Genomic DNA, 22,471 nt, shown 5'->3' on the forward strand with positions numbered 1-22,471 from the left:
CATGTGTGGAGGGAGGCTTGGGGAGGCTACTGCGGCCAGTGGGAAAGAGAGGAGGGCAGTGGTGATGGGGCAGTGCCACAGGCAGGAGAGGCCTATGGATAGCAGAAACCCCAGGAGCTGTGCACAGCCCAGGCTGCCTTTTTCACTCCCAGAGCCCCTGAAAGAAGTGATATGGAAAAACCCAGGCAGACATCCTGCATCCCAGACACTACCCAAGCCACGAGGTTGCTGGTCACCACCGTCGCTGCCAAAAGGGGAAGGAACAGCCACCACAGCCCCTTCACACAGCCTTACTCATGGCCACCCTCATGCAGACCCTCTGGGGGAAACTGATCCAGGACCTCAAAAGGGGCTGCTGCCTGCCTGGATCCCCTAGACCCCTCCCCATTTCAATTCCCCCATAGAGGCAAGCAGGGTGGGGGCCAGCCAGGGAGGGAGTATGGCACCAGACAGCCAGGGGAGAGGTCCACAAACACGGGATGCACCAGGGCAACAAAGCTGGTGGGGAGTTGAGGAGCCAGGGGTGAGGGAACACCCAGTTGCCAGAGTCACTGCTTCACACCTGGAACCCCAGGCAGGGGTCAGGGGTACACAGGAGCAAAGGACAGGCACAGGTGTGTGGATGGCATCAGGTTCCCTCTCAGTATAAGAAGGAGTGTGGTGGCAAGGGGAAGTGGGGTGAGAGAGAGTCAGCATCTTGTGCGGGTGAGACAGCACTGGACTGGGGAGAGCAAGTGCTGGTCTCACTGGGAACACGACCTGTGCAGAGGGAAGGGAGCACTTGGACTTGGCAGAAGCTGCAGGGAGAGCTAGTGCCACAGCCACCACGGCAGAGCCAGACACCCTGAACAGTGAGCAGGGCATTACTGCATGCCTCTAGCTGAGTATGTGCCATGGGCTCTGCACCACCCCATGCCCAGGGAGCAGAACTGACACCCAACAAAGGCTGCCATAGCCAGCACTGGTCCAAGGTATGCAGTGACTGGAGCACGGGGACACTTGGCGTGGGAGCAGGACGGGGCAGAGGGAGCAGCTCTGCGTCAGAGCTCAGAGCTCCATCACTCCTGCTCAAGAGCTCCAGACAGAAACAACATTCCTGCACACACTTCCCGTATCTGCTGTCCTGGCGCTGGGCCCCGCATGGGCTGGGACTACAGTCTCCAGCTGGGCCCAGGACCCTTCCCAGCAACCATCCTGCATGCCATGGATCTGCAGCTCTTCAGCACCAGCAGTGCCTGGCCCTGCATCCCCTCCCTGCCTGCCCCAAGCTCTGCGGGGCACCTGCTCAGCTCCTTGCTTGTCCCTTGCCTCACCTGGGGAACTCCCCACCTCTCAGCATCCCCTTCTTGCCAACCCTTCACCCCTGCTTGCCTGGTGTCCCAGCCCCTTATCCCTCAGTCCCACTGCCACCCAGCCCCACCGTGCCCAGACTGATGCTGCTGCTACCGCACCTCGTCTGGGTGGGGATGACGTGGCCGCTGTCACCGGGCGGCTCACTCCACCCTGCAGGCACTGAAACCAGCGCTGCCGTGTCACCACCCATCCCAGCTGCAAAGCACACATGACGGGTTCCCTACCTGCCACACCGACTCCTGGTATCCAGGTGGGTGGCACAGTCACCTCCCTGTGCTGTGCTGGGACATCCCCTCCATGCCCACCCTGGGAACCCCCCGTATCTGTTGGGGTCCCACTGGAATGCTGCAGGAATCCCACCCAGAGCTCCATTCATGAGGCGCTGGAGCTGGAAGCTGGCACCTGGCTCACCTCACACCACCTGCTCCAAACATTGCAGGGCTCTTGTGCTTCAGAACTTCCTTGTTGTAAAGTCCATCCCACCCCTCGACCCTCCTCCTGCCTCAGCTTCTGCCTCCAGCTTTGACCAACTTTTCTTCTCCCATACTTTCCTACCTGCTGGGAACAAGAGCATGGGGTATACCGGCAGGTGGGAGGGGCACAGGGTCCAGGTCACCTGGGGAGTATTTGGGAAGGGGAATGGGCAGCCTCATGGCCATCATCCCCTCAGCATTCCCTCTTGGGTGACCTGCTGGATCGGCTCCATGGAAGCATCTTCTGTGCAGTACAGAAGTGAGGCAGGAGCCAGGAGGGGAGCAGGGCAGGACAGAGCTGGGTGGCTGCCAGCTCTGGGGAGCACATCTGCTGTGGTGAACCATCAGCACCATGGCACAGGACAGGTGGGCAGTGCTGTGCTCCCGGTGGTGACATGGGCACGGCAGCTGCCTGCTAAAACAGGAAGAGCAGCAATTGTGACAATGACAAGGAACCTGACTGTATGCAAGGGGACAATGTGCTGCCAGGAATCCATGGCTGTCAGCAATGGAGCGGCTTGGGAATAAGGAGCGGGGGTTTGTGGAAGGTGGAATATGGGCAAAACTGGTGGTATTTAATTGTAAACTGCGCAAAGCAGAAGGAAGGGCGGTAGATGCAACACGTTCGGATTTCAGTAAAACATTTGACAACTGTTCCAGCGCTTGCTGCCAAATTAACTCAGAGCAGCTCAGTTGTCAACACAGGCATATGGACAAAGCCCAGGCAGCCCAGGAATGGCACACAGCCTGGCTGTCCGCCGGGAGCTGCCCCGGACACACAACCTGAGACCTTTCCAAACCGGGCATCGTGTGAGTGGAGGACGGCACACCCCGGGCTGAAGGAACACCAGGATGGACAGAGCTGCCGTGCCACCCGGGGAGGAGAAGGGCTGGAGAGCACCTAGGCAAGAGCCAGCAGACCTGTGGGAGCTGCCGTGCCCCCATGGAGTGGGGAGCAGCCCCAAGTCTGCCTGCTCTGCCCTGGGGTGTAGCAAGCCCTCTTTTATTTGAAGGGCTGGAGTGAGGGGGACTGAGCAGAGCAGCCTTGCAGGACCAGCCTGGGCAGGCATGCAGGACTGGCAAGGTCAGGAATGCCACGGCAGTGCCAGGTACTGACCCCCTGCTCCAGGAGTGCTCATCCAGGCACAGGCTCTGTGCTGGGGATGAGTGCAGGGGACAGACAGAGCCCAGCATACTGCATACCCAAGGCCTTTGGGGCCCTGCTACATACACAGTTCTCTGCCCACCTTGTTTATTTTACTTATATTTCAGTAATTTGCTGATTACCATTTTTTAACTAACCAGCACTGATGAATCAGCAGCACGGGAGAGGGTGGAAAACTGGTGGCCTTGGACTGTGGCTCCAAGGTCTCAGGGTCTGGGAAGGAAGCCACAGGATCCCTCCAGAAGGGAAAAAAAAACACTCAGCAGTAGCAGCAGCAGTTCTGGCAGGCGAGAGGGAGCCAGCTGTTTGCATCCAGCAGCTCCAAGCACATCCTGGAAAGGCTGTTGATAGCCCAAAAACTTCCAGGAATGGCAGCCATGGCACTGACCTATGTGGGACAAGACTTGTGGCACTGGGTGTGGGACAAGATACATCAGAGAAGGAATGCATGGCTTGGCGCCACCGTTGCTCTGTCTTGGGGTCAGGGCACCAAGACACACCAGGAGAGCCCCTCCATGCCCAGGACACAGCCACTAGCAGCACCTCCAGGGCAAGTGAGCTGCCTCCTGCCAAGGGGGCTGTGTGAGGTTCTGAGTGGTCTCACTGTCAACTTCCATGAGCTCCTCCACTGGGAGTGGCTCCTGCCTGTCCTGGGAGTGCTCTGCCTGAGCCCAAGGGTGGCATTATGGCTGAGGTCATGGGTTCAGCCACAGCTTTGGTGGCCACAGAACACAGGCATCATCCTGTGGCACTCCCACTCACTCCAGCACTCCGGGATCAGGGGATCCCAGCAGAACAGCACAGGGGCAGGCTGCTCGTCACATGAGCACCACCCTGGCACAGGGCAGAGGGGCCGAGGCAGTGCCTAGCAGGAAGCTGTGCCAGCTTTCACGGCCACCCTGGCATGGAGTGATCCCCCAGGAGTGCCCCAGGAGCCTTCTCCAGGAGCCAGCATTGCTGGGAAGGCACAGAGCCGTGAGGCAATCTGGTGTGAAGAAAAACCATTTCCTGCAGCAAGGGCTGTTTTGCTCAACGTTTTACAAAATGTGCTGATGCAACTGCCCTTCCCAGGTGGGATATAAATACAAGCCTTGATGTGGATTCGTGCCCTGCAGCTACACAAACATCGCAACAATGTTTTCTTTGAAAAGAAAAAAGAAAACAAGGAGGAACAAACAGCGCGGATGACAAAATCACTGGCAGTGGAAGTCCGGGGTTCGGGTTGCAGGGGGGGGAAGCTGAGGCTCTGCCTTGGGCACCGTGCTCAGCACAACCATCTCCTATTTTGGGACAGTGACTGAGGCCATGAGCACATGGAAGAGCCATTGTGGGAGCTCAGCAAACTGAACTGGGGAGGGGGCAGCCCGGCGTGGCCAGCGGGCACCAGCAAGGACAGCCCCCTGAAGGGGTCACCCTGCCTGAACGGCAGCTTGCCTGATGGGAGCTCCTTCCCAGCGCTGCATCCAGGCTCAACAGCACAGAGCTGGGAAACCTCCCCGGGCGTGGGACAACCTGTCAGAGCAGCCCATCAAGCTGCCTGATAAAACCAGCCTCATACTCCGCCCAAGCCTGAGCTTTGTCCTCCAGGCACAAGCGCTGCGCTGCGTTGTCTCCTCAGCCCGTTCCCAAAAGGCCTTTAACCTGCTGCTCCCCCCACTAAGGTATTTGGACACACATCCAACACGCGTTGCAGCCATTTTTGGATTCTCTTTAAGCCTCTTGCTGAGATTTCTTTGTGTTTTCTTTGGCTCTGAAGCAATTTCAGGCTCGAAGGCACAACAGCAGCGAATTATCACCGAGGAGCTGTGCCTGCAGAACTGAGGACGGGAGCCGTGCTCTGCCTGCCCTGGAAATCCCCCGCTCACCCCGCTTGGGGGCACGCAGCATTTTTAAAAATAGCAGGTTACCCATCACAGCAAAACTCTGCTTGGGACAATTCACCGAGACAGAGGACATGGGGCACCTCTGCAGGGTGACAGGGAAGCTTGACGCAACTTTCCATCAGCCGAGCCAGCACCAGGAGGGTTCGTTTGAGCCCCTGTGGCTTCTGGAGCTCAGGCTGTTCTGCCCTGCAGCCATCACCAGTTGGGAAAATCCTTCACTTGTCTCACACAGCAGCTGACTGAAGGCAGAAAGAGGAAACCTGCTGGTCTGACACAAATCCATCCAGCTTCCTCTACCTGGCAGGCAGCTTTTGCTAGGGGTTCCTCTGACACCACTGCCCCTCCCCAACAGGAACACGGACCTTCCCCCAAGAGGGGGCACAAGGGCATTCCAAACCCAGACAGAGCCGGTCACAGGCAGTGCTGGGCTCTACCGGTGTGAGCTACAGAACTATGGAGAAGGGACATGCGGCACAGGAGCACCTCCCTCCCATCCTCCCCAACTCCACTTCCTCCACTGAGCTACACGGGGCTGCTTTAAAAAGCAGTAGTGGGAGAAAAAAAGCTCAAGCCCTCGGTTTTTCTGCGTTTCTGACATAACAGTGACGGCAGCAGCTGGGCGCACGTGGGGACTCAGCCCTGAGGCACTGGCAGCAGCGCTGCGGCAGCAGAGCTCACACAGCCAGCCCGGGGATGGCTCTCACCGCTGCTGTCCGCCCATGATGGATGAGGGCATAAACCTTTCAAGGATGCATTTAATTAGCTGGGAAAAGAGCCGGAAGGTGCACACGCAGCAGCTGGCGGTGCGGCTCCTCTACTGCCTCTGCCGGACACGCAGTGCCTCCGGGAACTGTCACCTGGGGCAGGACACAAGGGACGCGCAGAGCCCCAGGGAAGAACCCCGGGCCGTGGGGGCTGGATCCAGGCACCGCCTGCCTCGCCCCGGCGCAGAGGCACCACAGCCAAATGCTGCAGAGTACTGATCCAGCCCAGCACCCATCGGCTCGGATTTCTGGCAGGTTATGTCCATGCTCACAGACTGTGCCAGATGAGACACTGTCTGTCCTCCTGCCGCTGGCACCGTGTCAGCACCGACTCGGGACCGGCCGTCCTGGCCAGTGACACGATGGCACTGCCCACCCCGACCTGCACTGCGGGCTGGCTTGGTCTGAGTGGCCCTGGAACCGGCTGGGACGCAGAGCCCTGACCCCCCTCGCCCCGTGTGTTTCTTCCACAGGGACCCAAAGCCAGGGTCAGCCCACCACAGCCCAGCCCCGACAGAGCACAGGCACAAGACAGCTGCCTTTCTTCCAAGAAAAAAATGGGATAGAGCGGTCCTTAATAGAGCACTGCAACATGAGAAAATATCAGTGGGAAGAGGGAGACACCTGAGGCTTTGTTAAAGCCATCACCATGGAGCAGAGGCCAAGCCCAGGCCATGCACAGCTGAGCTCAGCTGGAGGATCTGGAGCAGCACTGCCGGGAGCTGGGACAGCAGCAAGGTCTGAGCGCATCCCTGCAAGGAACGCTGCGGCATCAGGAGGTGCCAGCAATGCCCCATTGCCGGCAGTGCTCCGGGAGCCCCGGGTGGGGCCAGAGCAGCCCCCCGGACTGTGCACCCCCAGCGCGGGCAGCCAGCGCAGCCAAATCGGGTGCTTGTCGCCATCTGCTCTAGGGGAAAACCATCCCGGAGGGCAGAATTCGGTGAGCGAGAGCCCATCGGAAGGTGGCTGCTGCTCAGATGCGGATCCTGCCGTCGAAAGAGGCAGGTTTGGCATCAAGGAACAAACGGACAGTAGGTGCCGTTCCCCGCCAGAGGCCGAGGGGAAAAGCGCTTAGCAGCCTGAGGCTGGGCCGCCGCCCGGGCTGACCGCGGCAAGGCCCCGGCCCTCGAAGGGAAGGGCGAGGCGGAGGTCCCGCGGCTCCGCCAGGATCACTCCGGGGATGGGCGGCCCCAGCCCACAAGGCACGCCGGTCTCAGAGCCCACCGCGGGTTATGGAACGGGAGCTGGAGGGCCGGGGCTGCACGGCTCAGCCAAGGTAAGGACCTCAGCAGGGGGAACGCGCTACCGGATCGGGCCGGTCGGGCGGGAAAGGGAGGAAGGGGAGAGAACGGTGCAGCCGCACCGAGCGCCCGCTCCCGGCCCAGTCCCGCTGCCACTTCCGCCTTCCCGTCACGTGACCAGCGCAACCCGGCGCGACGCCGACGCTCAGGGCCCGGGCGCCGTTTCCTGACGCCATGACGCAATGTGCCACCACCGCCGACCCTTCCGCGGGGAAAGTAGTCCCCGGCGGGGCGCCGAGGCCTCTCTCCTCCCGCCGGAGGTGGGCGGCCCCGGGAGGCGCCTGAGGCGGCGGCCGGGACGCGGAGTGCATTGCCGCCGCGGCGTGCGCTGCAGGCGGGGCAGGGCTGGGCGGCCGTAAGTAGTCCCGGCGCGGGGCCAGCGCCGCCATATCGCTGCGCGGCAAGAGGGCGGGGGGGCATGGCGGCCGCCGTGGTGCCGGCTCCGGCGGGGGCGCGGCAGGGCCGCAGCGGACCGGGTGAGGGCGCGGGTTGGCGGGCGGGCGGCGGCGGCGGGACCACCTCGCCCCGGCGTGGCGGCGTCCCCCCCGCCCCGGCGGCACCGGGGCCGCCCCGCCGTGTGCGCGCGCGCGGAGGCGGCGGGGGGGACCCCGCGGCAAGATGGCGGCCAAACGCCGGGTGGGGCCGCGGGGCATGACGGGACCGGGGGCGCCAGGTGGCGCCGGGACCTCAGTGAGGGTGCTCGGACCGCCGGGAATGGGCCCGCGGCGGCTCCGGGGCCCCGGGCCCCCGTGGTGGACGGGGACGGCGGGAAGCGGATGGCGGCACTGACGACGGCGGTCCTCCCGCAGGTCGAGCGTAGCGGGCCCCGGCAGGGCGGGCATGGAGGAAAATGCGGTGGAGAGCAGCAGCGACGCGAGCTCGCAGGCGGCGCGGGAAGAGCCCACCGAGAGCGGGCTGGGCGTCGGGAGCTCGGTGGCCGTGTCGGCGGACAGCAGCGATGCGGCTGCGGGGCCCGGGCTGCTCTCCCGGGCTGATGACTCCTGCGTGGGGCAGAGCTCCGACAGCAGCGGGGTCTCCTTGGTAGGTGCTGGTGGGAAGGATGGGGTGGCGGGGAGGGCTGCCGCGGTTCTGGTTCCTAGGGGTTTCTGTAGACTTTTCTGACAGGCTGAGCTTTGCGGCCTTGGCAGGCATTCTTACACCTCTGGTCCAGCATCTGCTTGTCAGTCTGAGGAGCAGAACTCCCCTTGCTAGCAAGAGCAGCCCTGCAGCTCCAGGCTTTTGTCAGTACCAAAGGATTTGTTCTGGTGTCTTTCCTGGAAATCTTGCAGTGATAATCCGGGTCATTTGCATAAGCTGGCAGCCCCAAGGGCCTGGGCTAGCAAAGGTCTCTCACCTGAGCTCTTCTGGACTCTTTTTATCTGCCAGGAAGAGGTCTCAGAGAGCAGTTCCAGCACAGATGCCATTCCAAGGATTTACCTGCCAGACTCATCCTCTGTTGCCCAATCCACCTTGGTCTCCAGTGTCTCCACTGTGAGCCAGTCCATCATGGTGTCAGAGTCCCCACAGGTCCTGGTCCACTCCAGTGTCATCACCGATGGAGCCATAGTTGTGTCAGACTCCACTGCATCCACTTCCTCCGACCTGGGTTCTGCCATTGACAAAATCATCGAGTCCACAATTGGGCCTGACATCATCCAGAGTGAGTGTGTGCTCCCGTGTGGAGATGGCGTGGTGGGCTGGGGAGGGAGCCACTACACCAGACCTCAGGAGGTGGGGGAAGTATGGACATGGAATTATTAAGGCTGGAAAAAAACCTCTGAGATCATTGAGTCCAACTGGTCAGCAGGGTTTTCTCTTCTTGCTTTGCTGTAGTGACTCAAGGGTTTGGTGAGGAGCTCATGTTGCTGGACAGCCTTCCTTCTGTCCTGCTGCTCCTTCAGCCCAGGGCAGACCAGACCCTCCTCCCACCTTCAGGCATCTGTCTGAGCTGGGAGAGCCCCAGGGAGCCCCAGTGACTCTCCAGCCCTGGATCTGGCAGTCACCACTCTGCTCTCCTCTCCCTGCCAGGCTGCATCGCCGTGACCAGCGCAGAGGATGGAAGGGCAGAGACCACGCAGTACCTCATTCTGCAAGGCCCTGATGATGGTGAGGGAGCTCCCTGGGCTGTCCATGGTGGCCATCTGTGCCTCTGAGCCTTGTGCCACTGGAGCAGGGCCTGGAGCGGGTGTCCCAGCTGTATCAGCCACAGTGCTTGTACCACAGTCCTGTTCTGAGCCTTGTGTTCAGCCCTGTGCCCCTTGTGCAGGTGCAGCTTTGGATGCAGGTGAGGGTCTTGGCTGAGTGCGTTTTGGTGTTCCAGGTGCCCCTATGGTGTCCCAGATGGCCACTTCTGCTCTAGCCAATAGCTTGGCAATAGAGGCTGTTGGTGATGGACCTACCTCCACGTGCCTTGACCAGCCTGGCCCTTCAGAGCCTTCCAGGCAATTTGAAGTGTTGGAGCTGCCTGCACAGCCAAACCAAGCCCAAGAGGCAGATGGTGGGGAGGAGCTGGACCAGCCAGACTTGGAGACCCTGGAAGAGATGATGGAAGTTGTGGTGGTGCAGCAGTTCAAGTGCAAGATGTGTCAGTACAAGAGCGTCTCCAAGAAAACACTGATTAACCACATGAAAGAGCGTCACTTCCAGCCAGGTGTGTGCCAAGGGCTCAGGGAAATTAATCTCACAGCAGATAGGCTCTGCTCTCTCCTGGGAAGAAACAAGAGAGGAGCTGGAGCACAAGGGCCTGTTCTGGCTCAGTCTGGTAAAGAACTTTCACCCCATTCTCTGTGGCAGTGGGTTCGGCTCTGGCTCTGAAGAAAGGACGACCACGAAAGGTGGGGGCTGTTCCAAAGACTGAAGATGAGGAGGCCGCAGAAGAAGAAGATGATGATATTATGGATGCTGGTGCTATTGATGATCCTGAAGGTAGGACTCGCCCTCCCCACATCTTATGTAGCTTATTCTTTTCCCATCATCTTTTCTGATGTTTTGGGGCACTTGCCTGCAGAGGACAGTGACTACAACCCAGCTGAGGATGAGCCCCGGGGGCGACTGCCCAAGTATGGCTGCACCGTTGCCACCTCCAGTGAGGAGAGACCACGTCGACGCCCGGGGAGACCCCGCAAGCTGCTTCGTCTGGAGAATATGTCTCAGGACATGCCTGAAGGTGAGGGAGCTGGGAGGCAGCAGCCCTGTTCAGGGTTGAAGTAGGGAGTGGTGTTCCTGAAGCCACAGTGAGAATGTGATGGAGCTGTGCTGTGTTCTGTGGAGCAGGAGGGGAGGTGGAGCCCTTGGTGACATCCCAGAGCACACCAAGCCGGGAGCTGCAGAACTCGGAAGCAGCCAGTTCCTCCGGCCTGGAGAATGGGACCGGTGAGAGCCTGGCAGAGCCCGGTATCAGCCAGTCTGACTCTGAGAACAAGGACCCTTCCTCCAACACCACTGCTGAGGATGCAGATGTCATCCCCCGGCGGCGTGGGCGGCCCTCCCGCCGCTTCCTGGGCAAGAAATACCGCAAGTACATGGGGCGCAGGTGAGGGGTGTGCTGGGCCCTCTGGCCTGTGCCCAGGGCTGGTCCAGCCGTTTGCCACTGCAGCTCTGAGCCCTGCTCCTGTTCCTGCAGGTACTACTACAAGTCCCCCAAGCCCCTGATGCGGCCCTACCTGTGTCGGATCTGTGGCTCACGGTTCCTCACACACGATGATCTGCGCTTCCACGTCAACTCACACGAGGCCAATGACCCGCAGCTCTTCAAGTGTCTTCAGTGCAGCTACCGCTCCCGGCGCTGGTCCTCCCTCAAGGTGAGCTTCAGCTGCCCTGCCTCAAACCCACAGGCTGCCTGGCAGCCCCAGGTCTCATGGCTCTGGTCTGCCTCTTACAGGAGCACATGTTCAACCATGTGGGCAGCAAGCCCTACAAGTGCGAGGAGTGCAATTACACCAGCGTGTACAAGAAAGATGTCATTCGGCACTCTACAGTGCACAGCAGGGACAGGTGAGGGCAGCACAGTCCTGGGGACTGAACAGTACTGACACTGTTCTTCATGTCCTGGGAGGGTGGCCATGGCTGCCCCATCCCCTGACCCTTTCCAAAATGGAGAGTTTTGGTGTCTGGGTATAAGGAAGCTTGGTCTTGGGCTTTGGCTGACACAAGGGGCTTTTCTTACTTCTTTTTCAGGAAGAAGAGAGCTGATCCGGTGAGTTTGAATACTTTGTTGACTTGAATCTCAGCTCTGTTATATGGGAAGAGGCACATCTGGGTCATCACAAAATCTTGGTGCCTCATTGGGGGCATTGTTTCTGGATCTCTTGAGGAAAGGCAACCCAGGTCGTCCGGTGGGGAGAGGGTAAAGAAACTGATGAGCTCATCCAGGTGATATCATCTTTATGCTCTCTATCCAGCCACCAAAGCTGAACTCCTTCCCATGCCCTGTCTGCAACCGTGTCTACCCCATGCAGAAGAGGCTTACGCAGCACATGAAGACACACAGTACAGAGAAACCACACATGTGTGACAAGGTGAGGGGGGTAACAGCCTGGGGAGGGACTGGCAGTGGGTGAGGAAGGGCAGGGGGTGAGTGCTGCTTCACTTTGTTTCACCAGTGCGGGAAGTCCTTTAAGAAGCGTTACACCTTCAAGATGCACCTGCTGACGCACATCCAAGCCATTGCCAACCGCAGGTAGGAGCCCGGTGTGCCTGGGCAGAGCCTGTGTCCTGCTCCCCCTCAGCAAGTGTCACAGGTGGCTTTGTCCTGGCAGGTTCAAGTGTGAGTTCTGTGACTATGTCTGTGAGGACAAGAAGGTCCTGCTGAACCACCAGCTGTCGCACATGAATGACAAGCCCTACAAGTGCAGTGTCTGCAAGTATTCCACCTTCCGGGAAGACTTCCTGGTCTCACACATGGCAGTCAAGCACACAGGTGAGAGAACCTGTTTGACCGATGTCCTGCACTCCCCCTTCTCCCAGAGACAGTCAGAGTCTGCCTGCTCTGCCTCCCATCCCCTGGGGACCTCCTGCCTGACTCCCCCTCCTGGGCCCTGCAGGAGGGAAGCCGTTTGCTTGCGAGTTCTGCCACTTCACCACCAAGCACAAGAAGAACCTGCGCCTGCACGTGCAGTGCCGCCACGCCGACTCCTTCGAGGAGTGGGCACAGAGGCACCCCGAGGAGCCGCCCTGCCGCCGCCGCCCCTTCTTCACCCTGCAACAAATCGAGGAGCTGAAGCAGCAGCACAGCCAGGTGCAGGCACCAGCTGAGCCAGAGGCCAGCCCACCGGTGAGTGCCATGCCTAGTCCCAGCTCCTCCTGGTGCTCGCTGCCCACTGTGCTGTCAGCACTCTCTCTCATGCAGGCACCTCTCGGCCCCATCACTTGCCACACGGTCCAGGCTGTTGCAGGTGCAGAGCCCTCTGTTCTCTCGCAAGGTTCCCTGGAAGGGGCCACCATCATCTATGAACAAGGCAAGTGATCACTTGGGAAGGGGGTAGGATGAGAAAGGAGGTAGATGAGATCCTGCCTGACCCTTCCTATCTGACTCCCCCAGATGTGGCTGGATCAGCAGAGCTGGCCACGCAGACGGCCCTGGATCTCCTGCTGAACATGAGCACCCAGAGGGAGCTGGCCACCAGCTCACTGCAGGTGGGCAAAGTCAAGGGGAGCCAGGCCTGCTGGGGACTGGCACAAGGAGGCTTCCCAGCCCTGTTCTGCTGCAGGGGTGTCTTGCAGAGCCTTGCCCCCTGGGCTGAGCTGCTGTATTGTACAGGTGGCAGTGGTGAAACCAGATGACCCAGGAGAAACACCAGGCCCCTGTGAGCTGCAGGCACAGGAGGAGGAGGAGGCAAAGGTGGACTCTAAGGAGCAGCAGCAAAAGTTGGTGATGCTGCACATGGCAGAGCCTGGGCAGACACTTGTGCAGGAGGCTTATGGGGAAGCGAGCCTGAGTGGCTCGGAGCTGCAGCAGATCACCATCCCCTTCAGTGGAGCAGCAGAGTACAGCATCATTGCACCCATCAGCGAGGAGATCCAGGCTCCTGCCACACTGTACAGGTCAGCTGTATGGGAGGAGTGGGGAGGGGGAGGCACTTCTGGCCTCCAGTCAGGAGGCTTTAGTGGTGAGGAAGAGGAGGAGGCAGACCATCCCTGACCTGGTGCTCTCCAGCAGTGAGGAGGAGAGTCCTATGGAGACCTCCCACACAGTTGTGGTGAGCGGAGCTGTGATGACAGAGGAGGCACTGAAGGACCATAGCAATCACTACATCATGTCATCCGGTGTCTCAGGGAGCCAGTTCCAGACCATGGAGGTAAGGATCTGACCTTCTCCCCATCCCAAGCAGCAGTGGCAGCAGATGTGACTGGTGTTTCTCTCGCAGCCCCTCAGCGGGGATGCTGCCTTTTCCTCACCTGCGGAGGCCCAAGAGGCAGAGCCCGCCGGCATCAAGTGGCCCGTGGTGCAGTGTGTCACCAGTCTGGTCCAGAACGACTCGTCTTTGTCCCCAGCATCCGAGGGGCAGGAAGTGTCATCCCCAAAGATCAAGTGGCCTGCACTCCAAGGCATGGCCAAGAAGCTCACATGCAAGGTTTCCACAGCCAAGAAGCTCTCATGCAAGATTTCCACGGCCAAAAAGTTTTCATGCAAGATTTGCACAGCCATGTTCACAGGGAGAGCCGAGATGGAGAGTCACAAGAGAGCCCACATTGGGCCCAGCACTTTCAAGTGTCCCGACTGTCCCTTCACTGCCACACTCTGGCCAGAGGTCCGGGTAAGTTTCGTGGTGCAGAGCAGCCCTGGGAACAAGGGGTTTGGAGGGGGGTTGGAAACAGGGGTTTCTCACCCAGCACTTGTCCTTCTGCCCCAGAGCCACATGATTCAACATGCCAACCTTCGGCCACACAAGTGCCCCCACTGCAGCTTTGCCTCCAAGAACAAGAAGGACCTGCGCAGGCACATGCTGACCCACACCAATGAAAAGCCCTTTGCCTGTCAGGTCTGTGGGCAGAGGTGAGTGGTGGAGCTGGGCTGATCCCGTAGAGCTCTTCAAGGCTCAAGAGGAGATAGAATCTTGGCAGAGCTGTCTGCCTCAAACCTTCCCCAGCATCAGCCCATTAGAGGGGACAGTGCCCTCGGGAATGGTTCCTGCTGCAGGTGGACCCAACTTGGTCACCAAGGGACCTTTGTATAGGAGGGTTCAGTCCCTGGGCCCTGATGGGAACATGCTGGGAGAGGGGACGGGCCGTGTTGTAGGATTTGCATATGGGCCCCGTGTCCTGCTGAGAGCACAGGATCCTGTGCTGCCTTTGGCACACTCCACCTCACTCTGCCTCTCCATAGGTTTAACCGTAATGGGCACCTCAAGTTCCACACGCAGCGTTTGCACAGCTCAGAGGGCAAAAGACCTGGGCCAGCTGCTGCCCAGCAGACCATCATCCTGAACAGCAACGAGGACACCCTGGCCACCCTACACAGTAAGACATGTCCCTGGGACCAAGGCTGACCTGTGGGTGTCCTACATGCAGGATTCACCCAGCATGTGGCTCAGGTGGGGCTGAAGGGCCAGGAGGACCCTCCTGCAGTTGGGATTGCTGATGGAGACAGAGACCAAGGGGCTGGGCACAGGCAACAGTGCAGAATGAGGGGTGCCTGTGTTCCCTCCAGACAGGTCCTGGTAGATCAGTACATGTGGGAGCAGCTCACACTGGAAGTAGGGTTGAGGTTCTGATATGGAGGGTGTATTCTGCCCCTAGTTGTTTAGCTCTGACCTCATGTGAGCAGAGCCCAGAGAGTGCCTCGTGCTTTTCACTGGGGCAGGTGTCAGGCAGTGGCCACAGGGGAGCAAGGCCATTGGTAGCCCTGGCAGTGTCCCCAGCAGCTCCCTCTCTGTGTTGCAGCAGCTCTGCAGGCCGGCCAGGCTGTGCTGGCTCCCGAGCGGCTGCAGCAGGCTCTGGGGCAGGAGCACATCCTTGTTGCACAGGAGCAGAGCGTCACCAGCCAGGTGAGTTGGGTCCCTTGGCCTCAGCTCATGTCCTGTGTGGCTGCTCGTCACAGTGGGGGCCTCCTGGGGGGCTGTGGTCAGGTCCAGCCCCCCTGACCACACTGGGAACTTGCTGACGTTGCAGGAGGAGGCAGCCTACATCCAGGAGATCACAACTGCTGACGGACAGACAGTACAGCACTTAGTGACTGCTGACAACCAGGTGAGGGGACATGGCCCACGGATGGGAGATTCTAGTGGGAAGAGCTGGCAGCAGTGTGGGAGAGCAGGGCTCCACAGGGACAGCTGAAGGCACTGGGGTGGTACAAAGAGGCATAGGAGACAGACCAGATCCAGCTGTTGTGGTGGGAGGTGGGGACTGGTGACCTTTTTCTGGGTCTGAATTCCTGTGTTTGCAGGTTCAGTACATTATTGCCCAGGAAGGTGTCCCGCACTTGCTTCCCCAAGAGTATGTTGTTGTCCCAGAGGGACATCACATCCAGGTGAGCTTCAGACTGTCTGCTCCCATCACATGGTGGGTGGGGCTCATGGGGTGTCATGTGTGAGGATGGGCCCCCTCCTGCTCCCTCTTGATTACTCTGGGTCACGACATTGTTGGAGGCCTGGACACCCTCAGACCCTACCACAGCCTCACTGTTTGTCCCCAGGTACAGGATGGTCAGATCACCCACATCCAGTATGAGCAGGGTGGCCAGTTTCTCCCGGAGTCACAGGTAAGGAGCCAGGCATGGTGGCAGGAGCTGGAGGGTCTAAGCCTGCAGTTGGACAGGGATATGTGAAATAGGGGGAGCTCGTGGGCTGGTGCCTGAGTGCAGCAGCCACGGCTGGAGCAGCTCCAGGAAGAACCCTCCCCTCAGGCATTGTCTGTTTTCCTCTCTAGATCCAGTACATGCCCGTGTCACCGGAGCAGCAGCTCGTCACCCAGGCACAGCTGGAAGCAGCAGCACACTCGGCTGTCTCAGGTACTAGCACAGCCCTGTACCAGAAGAGTCTGTCCTCCCAGGTTTAAGGGTGCCAGTCCTGTTATTGGGATTGGCAGCAAGTTGTGAAGCAGTCCTTGGTGGGAGGGCTGGGAAGATCAGGCTCGATCACTGTTTGCTGCCAGCCATGGTGTCCAAGGGCAGATACTAGCTGGTTCCTGCATGTCAGTTGTGGAACAGGGTTAAGCAGAGCTGGGCTCCCTGCTGGAGCCCCACATGGGCAGGGTGGCCTTTTGTCCCTTCCCGGTGACAGGTGAGGAACGGGGAGGGGAGCCCTGAGAAGGCAGTGCCTCCCCCTGCCCTCAGAGGCAGCACTGACCCCCCCTCCCCTGCAGCAGTGGCAGATGCGGCCATGGCCCAGGCCCAGGGCGTCTTCACCGCCGAGGCGGCAGCCGAGCAGATCCAGCAGCTGCAGCCGGGCATCCACTACGATGTCATCACGCTGTCGGACTAGCGCCGCACCGTGCTGAGCAGGCGGCCGCACTGGCAGCAGCCGCCCCAGCCAGCAGTTGCCTTACTGTGCCGGGGCTGCGAGGGACACACCTGAGCCGTGGTGGCACAGACACAACCAGGGACATGCTGCTGCTCGGCCCTGTGCTGTGGGGGTCCTGCACCTCCCCCCAGAGACTGCTCATCAGCCACAGGGGCAGCCCTTGTGAAGACGGTCTCTGTCTGTTGCACTGGATGGTCTGAAACCCTTTTTCCTGAACGGTCTGCGTGGGCAGCCGTGGATCAGTGTCTGCCCAGCACATGAGGGTCCTGGAGAAGCCATAGGGCTGGGCACAACTGTGTGATGCAGTGTCAGAGATGACACTGTGCATCACACAGTTGTGATGTGGTGTGTGCAGCCACAGCCACTGCTCCCCGCAGCAATGGGGCCAGTGGTCCTAGTGTGCCAGCAGCCAGCCCTCCTGTGGTATCTCCAGCCTGCAGGCAGGCAGCAGCAGGGCTCTGGACTGGAGGAACCCAAGGAGAAGGAGGCAGAAGATGCTCTATTTTTCTTCTGACGAGGAATGGACTCTCATGTTAATCCGCTGGTGGTTGTTGGAGGGTTCAGCTGTGACATTCTCAAGCTTTGACTATGCGTATGAATAAAAAGGGATGGAGAGCTGTGTGTGCACCTGCTTGGGGGTCCAGGGGACAGGGATGCCTCAGCATGGCCCTGGAGCTGAGGCCCTCGAGTCCAGGAGCCCAGCACTGTGCTGGGCCAATCGCTGCTGGCAGACGCCCCAGGCTATCAGCTGCCTCCCGCCCGAGTGACCTTGACTCCTGAGCAGCGAGCCAGGCAGCTGGGACAGCGGTGGGCTGGGGGCTGGAGTCATGAAATTAATCGAGTGGTAAACAGCCTAAATCCCGTGTAACTCTGTCCCGAGCCACACACCGCCCTCCTGAGCGGCTTGTCTGGGCCTATTTACATGTGATTATAACAGCTAATCGCAGAGTTTTAGTTCTCTGCTCCTGCATTAAACTGATTATCCACGGAGGGGAAAAAGGCCGGGAACCACCCTGGCTCCGTGAGAGCCTCAGTGAAGACTGAGCCCCACGGGGGCGGGGTGATCTCTGCGGGGCTCTCTCTGCCCTCATGCAGGGTACGGCGGTGGCACCGGGACCACTGTGGGATGTCCCCCGGCCACCAGGGCAGTGAGCAGTGGGTGGCCCCACACCTCCTCCGAGGTAGCTGCGGCTGATGTGGCTGTCCCAGCTGTGGCTCTGTCCCACTGCCTTCACACCAGCCTTGCCTGTCCGCGGTAGTGCTGGTGCGTGGCTGTGCCTGCGGGGTTGCGGCTCGGTCGGGTCCAGCTGTGTCCGCCTGCTGTGCCGGCCGCCGCAGCCCTCCCTCTCCAGCTGTGCTGTGCAGGGTCAGGGTGCTGCGCACAATCCGCAGGCGCTTTCCTAGATTACAGCCCCATTATCTAATCAAGCAGATCCACGGTGCTGATTAGGGCTGGACGAGTCCCGTGGGGACAAGGTTATGGGGCCACAGCAGGGCCATGGCCAGGGCTGGTCCCAGCCAGCAGCACTAGTGTCCTGGCTGGCTTGAGGCTTCCACACCTGTGGCTGCCCAGAGGACACCATCAGCCCACTGTGGGACGGATGGGACTAGAGCTCTGGCTGCTGTATGTTGCAAGCTCCAGGCGCTGCTTGGGCTCTGGCCATGGGGTAATGCAGGGGCATGGGACCTCTGGGTGCTGGCACCTCACCCTGGGACCTTCTGCTGTCACCAGGGCCTGCAGGGATCCAGGGATGTGGCCGGGCTCATTAGCACCGGTGACCTTCGCCTTCCTGTCCTGGCCAGCGCTAAGCGGGTTTGTTACATATTTAATATCCTGAGAGCGTTATTAGTCGGTATTTAATGACGGATACAACCTGTGGGATAATCCCAGTCTTAGTGGGGAGGCGTGGTGGCAGGAGCAGGTGGCTCAGGGGGTCGTGGGCTCTCGGGGCCCCTCACACAGATGCCCACCACTGCCCTGCTGTGCCAACCACAGGAACCCCCCAGTGCCTTGCAGTGATCCCCACTGTGCATGGGGCTCTGGGACCCTTCCCCTTGGTCACTCTGCTGCTGGGAATCCAGCATGGCAGTGCTGGGGCTTGGGTGAGGACCTGGCCAAGCCAGAGGATGAGCAGGATGGGGCAGCATGGGTTGCTGTCCTCTCACCAGGCTATCATTCTTCCACCAGCCCCTGGCCCTCCATCCTGCCCTCCCACAGCACAGGGGGCTCTGCCACCTGCAGCCCCAAGTCAGGGCTGGGGTCATGGATGGGACACAGCTCAGCACTGCAGTCAAGCTGCAGCTGGGCTGTGTGCTTATGGCTCTGGGTGTCCATGGGGCTCATTGTGGGCCCCATGTGCCAGCCCCGGGATGCCATTGTACCCCATCCCTGGGAGCTGTGTAAGCTGTGCTGAGCTGGGGGACTTGGAGGGACCAGGGCTCTGGCTGGTGGCAGACAGGCAAGGACGGTCCCTGCAAGTCCCTGCCCAACAGTAGCCGGGGAAGGGGGGGGGGGTATCAGGTGCCCCAGATCCTGCTGCTGCTCTCGTGGGTGCTAATACCCCGTAATCAGCTGTCAGTCACTGCAGACCCCAGCAGCTATAAAAGACCAGGGAGCAGCTCCCCGGCTCCTCTCCCGCAGTATGGCTGCACCTCGGGGCGAGAGGAGCTCAGGACAAGATCTGGGGGGATGCGGGGGGTCTTGGGGGACCCTGCGGGGGCCGCCCCAAGCCCTACTGCCCTGCCCCTACCCCTACTCCTGCCCCTGTCCCGTTTTGGCTGGGTACAGCCTCCTGCCACCCCCTCTCAGCCTCGTGACGCCCCTGGTAAGTGCCGCGCTGCAGCTCCGGGGGAGGAACGGGATGCGGGGCTTTCCACGGACCAGGATGGGACTGTGTGGGGTGGGTGGAATCGGGTCTGGAGACCTGCTGTCCCGAGGCCCCTGCCCCTCCCCGGCATTCCCCTGCCCGCACACACACACACACTGTCCTGCACTTGGCACTTTGGGTGCGTATGGGAGAGGAAAACGACGGGCAGGATACAGCTCTGCCCTCTCCCACACACAAAGGGCCCAGCCCTGACATGCCACAGCCCCTCTCCTCTGGCGGTCGTGCCCCCCTGTCCCACCCTGACACCCCTGTGCCCCTCCAGGTCTCAGCACCCTTTGAGGTGCCGCTGGGGCTACCCACAGAGCCAGGGCGGGCGAAGGCAGTGGCGACGCGAGAGAGCACCGGGGCACTGAAGGCTTGGCTGGCACGACACCCCAGGAACCCCTATCCCAGCAAGGGGGAGAAGGTGATGCTGGCTGTGGTCAGCCGGATGAGCCTCACCCAGGTCTCCACCTGGTTCGCCAATGCCCGCCGGCGCCTCAAGAAGGAGAAAAAGGCGAGCTGGGCCACACAGAGTGCCTCAGATGGTGAGGACAGCGAGGGAGAGGGGGTTCCATCAGGTGCCGTCCCCACTCCCAGTTCCAGCCCTGCTCAGGATGGGTGCGGGGGCAGCCCCGAGGTGACGGCAGGCCCTGGGCAGGACAAGCAGCCCCAGAAACCCAAGATCTGGAGTGTGGCAGAGATGCTGGAATCTTCACCCAGCAAGAACGGGTGTCCAGCGGTGCCGGAGCAGGTATAGAACAGGGACAGTCATGTCCTGTCCCCAAAGGATGACAGGAGAGACAGGACCCAGCAGCTGCCTCAGCAAGGAGAGTGGGAGATGTGGGTGGGAGGGACACAAAACAGTAATAAATGTGACTCTGTCCTGGGTCTCCTGGTGTTGCCTGTGTGTGGTGGGGATGTTGGTGGAGATGCTGGTAGGGATGCAGGGGTGCCAGCAGAGATGGTAGGGTAACTTCACTGCCAATGCTGCAGAGAGCAGCCCCTGTGGAGCAGGGCAGGTCCAAGGCAGAGATTAAAAATAGACTTTGCTCTTCTTAATAAAAGTAATAAAATGGTTAGCAGTATTAAATTAATCCTTACAAAACAAAACCCAAGGAGGTTAAATAGAGACTGGAGGTTGTGCAAAAAAAAACCCACAATGACTATAAAATAGCTGCAAAGACATCTTTACACACCAAAGAAACTCCTCCACTCCTCCCCTCTGGGACACAATGTCAGCGAACACGAGACTCACACATGAGAAAGAAACACAGATGCGATGGGAGCAGCCCCACGAGGAGCGTGGGCGCCACAGACAGAACTATTTACACTATGGACACGGAGCCGTGCTGGGGCCAGTCCGGCCGCAGGAGCCCCCGGGCTCTGCCCGTCCCTCTCCTGCCGGGGCCCCTCCGGCCGCGGCACTCGCGCTTCCTCAGCTGGGATCAGTGTCCTGGCTCCTGCTCTTTGTCTGCTGTGGAGGAGGAGGACAGGAGCTGAGGTCTGGCCCAAATGCTTGTAGGCTGCAAAGAGCTCCTGCAGCCGCTCCAGCCAGCGTGAGCACCCACATGGAAAAGACAGTGCTGTTCTGCATGGGAAGGCACCAGGCACTGAGCTTCTCCCCATGGTCCAGGCGGAGCATGCTGTGGGTCAGAGGACATGTGTACCTCAAGGGACAATGCCCCAAGGAACCCAAATCCTGCCTGGCTCAGGCACACGGGTTGGCTGTGCAGGGTCAGGAGTGGGGGAACCCAAAGACCTCCAGGCACAGGCACTGGCAGAGGCTGTAGACAATGCAGAGAAGGAGGGTGGAGGGCACAAGACTGACCAGGATGATGCCCAGGCTGTGGTGCTCGATGAGCAGGAGGTAGATGCCAAAGGGCAGGGAGCTGAAGTAGAGGAGGCAGAGGACGCCCAGAATGAAGCGGGGGATGGCTTGCCACCCCCAGGAGCGCCACTTCTGCCCAGGGCCATGGCAGGGCAGTGCACCCAGGCTCGTGGGGCGGTACAGCCGCACCACTTCCAGCCTGCCCAGGCTCTCTGGTGGGGCTACGTCCTCTGGCACCTCCAGGATGGTGACAACCAGGCAGTCGGGGCTGGATGTGGGCTCCAGCACACTGGGGCAAAGGAGTACCTCAGGAGATAGGGGTGGACCCCGTTTCTTGGCCCGTTCACGGCCTGTCAGCAGCGCCAGTGCCTCACCATCGTCCTGCAGCTGCTGCACGTCCCCACCCGGCACCGGGCTATGCTGGCGGCAGAAGGGGCAACGGAGCTGGGGGGTTGAAGAGTCCCCCGGGGGAACAATCCTGCTCAGGCAGCGGGCACAGAGGCGATGGCCACAGCGGAGCAGCTTGGGCCTGCGGGCACGGGCGTCAAAGCGGCTGTAGCAGATCTGGCACTCCAGCTCGGGGGACGAGGGTGCCACCGGCGGGGACACCAGTTTGCTCTCTGGCTGGGCCATGCTCCTGGGGAGCTGCTGGGGGCTCTCCGGGCTGCAGGGAGGGGGCACTGCTGTCAGCCAGGGCTGAGGGCAGGCCCCGGACCCGCTGCCTCCCACGCGTGGGGATCCCAGCTCCGCCGCAGGCCATGGCCATAGTCCCGGTCAGACCCCGGGGCACGGTGGGAGAGCGGAGCAGCGAGAGCAGGATGGTGGCGACAGCCCCCTCCCCGGCCCCGACTCCAACCCCCGCCCGGTGCCACCGGCGCTGGGACTCACCGTCATTCCGCCCCTGCTTTGCGGGGAAAAAATCGCTCCCAGGAGCCGGCACCAGCGGAGGGGCAGCTCCCGAACACATCTTTGGCCCTCACGGTGCGTGTGGGTTCCCTGGGGCCCCGGGCTGGCTCCGAACACCGGCTCTGCCGGCGGCGGGGACCCCCCACCCGCACCCCGCTCGCCGGGCGAGCCGCTCTCGGTCCGTACTCCCCGCCCCCGCTCCCGGCCGGCACCGCATTCTCTCCCGTACCTGCGCTCCGCGCCGCAACTCCCGGCGGGGACACAGCGGCGGGTCGGTCCCCGCCGCCGGCGGGCTCGGTGGCACGGGTGGGCTCCGCGGCGGCGGGCGAGGGCCCGACAGCCCCATGGGGGGAGGCGCGGGGCGCTGCCCGCCGCGCTGCGGGGGCGAGCACGGCGCAGGGGCCGCCGGCAGCGCCGCGGCGTTGGCCCGGTAACGAGGAGCGGGGAACGGAGGGGGAGCTCGGACGGGC

General features: G+C 61.0%; 3 protein-coding genes across 8 annotated transcripts; 2 read left to right on the forward strand and 1 right to left on the reverse strand.

Moving 5' to 3' along the window:
- Positions 1-7,320: 7,320 nt before the first annotated feature.
- ZNF335 (zinc finger protein 335) lies at positions 7,321-16,709 on the forward strand. 6 transcript variants are annotated; one of them, XM_059862409.1, is made up of 28 exons: positions 7,321-7,415; positions 7,749-7,980; positions 8,326-8,599; positions 8,968-9,045; positions 9,260-9,589; positions 9,733-9,864; positions 9,947-10,105; positions 10,213-10,471; positions 10,562-10,739; positions 10,820-10,932; positions 11,116-11,134; positions 11,340-11,456; positions 11,541-11,617; positions 11,697-11,857; positions 11,982-12,211; positions 12,287-12,395; positions 12,479-12,573; positions 12,698-12,981; positions 13,097-13,235; positions 13,305-13,694; positions 13,791-13,933; positions 14,264-14,397; positions 14,821-14,924; positions 15,049-15,126; positions 15,323-15,406; positions 15,572-15,637; positions 15,805-15,886; positions 16,240-16,709. In XM_059862409.1, exons 2-28 carry the CDS (start codon positions 7,780-7,782, stop codon positions 16,356-16,358), a joined length of 4,155 nt encoding a protein of 1,384 aa, XP_059718392.1. In that variant the 5' UTR covers positions 7,321-7,415; positions 7,749-7,779; the 3' UTR covers positions 16,359-16,709. The 6 variants fall into 6 exon arrangements, with proteins under 6 accessions (XP_059718392.1, XP_059718387.1, XP_059718386.1 ...); XM_059862404.1 differs by lacking the exon at positions 7,321-7,415 and having other exon boundaries at positions 16,243-16,709; XM_059862403.1 differs by lacking the exon at positions 7,321-7,415 and having other exon boundaries at positions 14,824-14,924.
- A 2,684-nt stretch (positions 16,710-19,393) lies between these two features.
- Positions 19,394-20,093, forward strand: LOC132335831 (putative iroquois-class homeodomain protein irx-1). The gene has a single exon (XM_059862754.1). The coding sequence runs from the start codon at positions 19,410-19,412 to the stop codon at positions 20,022-20,024; it is 615 nt and encodes a 204-aa protein (XP_059718737.1). The 5' UTR covers positions 19,394-19,409; the 3' UTR covers positions 20,025-20,093.
- A 788-nt stretch (positions 20,094-20,881) lies between these two features.
- LOC132335884 (E3 ubiquitin-protein ligase RNF182-like) lies at positions 20,882-21,739 on the reverse strand. Its single transcript, XM_059862846.1, has one exon. It carries the CDS (start codon positions 21,726-21,728, stop codon positions 21,003-21,005), a length of 726 nt encoding a protein of 241 aa, XP_059718829.1. The 5' UTR covers positions 21,729-21,739; the 3' UTR covers positions 20,882-21,002.
- Positions 21,740-22,471: the final 732 nt, after the last annotated feature.

This window comes from Haemorhous mexicanus, chromosome 18 (genome assembly GCF_027477595.1).
Source record: "Haemorhous mexicanus isolate bHaeMex1 chromosome 18, bHaeMex1.pri, whole genome shotgun sequence".
NCBI lineage: Eukaryota > Metazoa > Chordata > Aves > Passeriformes > Fringillidae > Haemorhous > Haemorhous mexicanus.

Coding starts and splice junctions, on each gene's coding strand:
- LOC132335831 (XM_059862754.1), top strand. CDS start 19,410: ATGGGAGAGGAAAACGACGGGCAGGATACAGCTCTGCCCTCTCCCACA.
- LOC132335884 (XM_059862846.1), bottom strand. CDS start 21,728: ATGGCCCAGCCAGAGAGCAAACTGGTGTCCCCGCCGGTGGCACCCTCG.
- ZNF335 (XM_059862409.1), top strand. CDS start 7,780: ATGGAGGAAAATGCGGTGGAGAGCAGCAGCGACGCGAGCTCGCAGGCG. Junction 9,046..9,259: donor TCTGCAAGGCCCTGATGATG/GTGAGGGAGCTC, acceptor TTGGTGTTCCAG/GTGCCCCTATGGTGTCCCAG. Junction 13,934..14,263: donor TGTCAGGTCTGTGGGCAGAG/GTGAGTGGTGGA, acceptor GCCTCTCCATAG/GTTTAACCGTAATGGGCACC.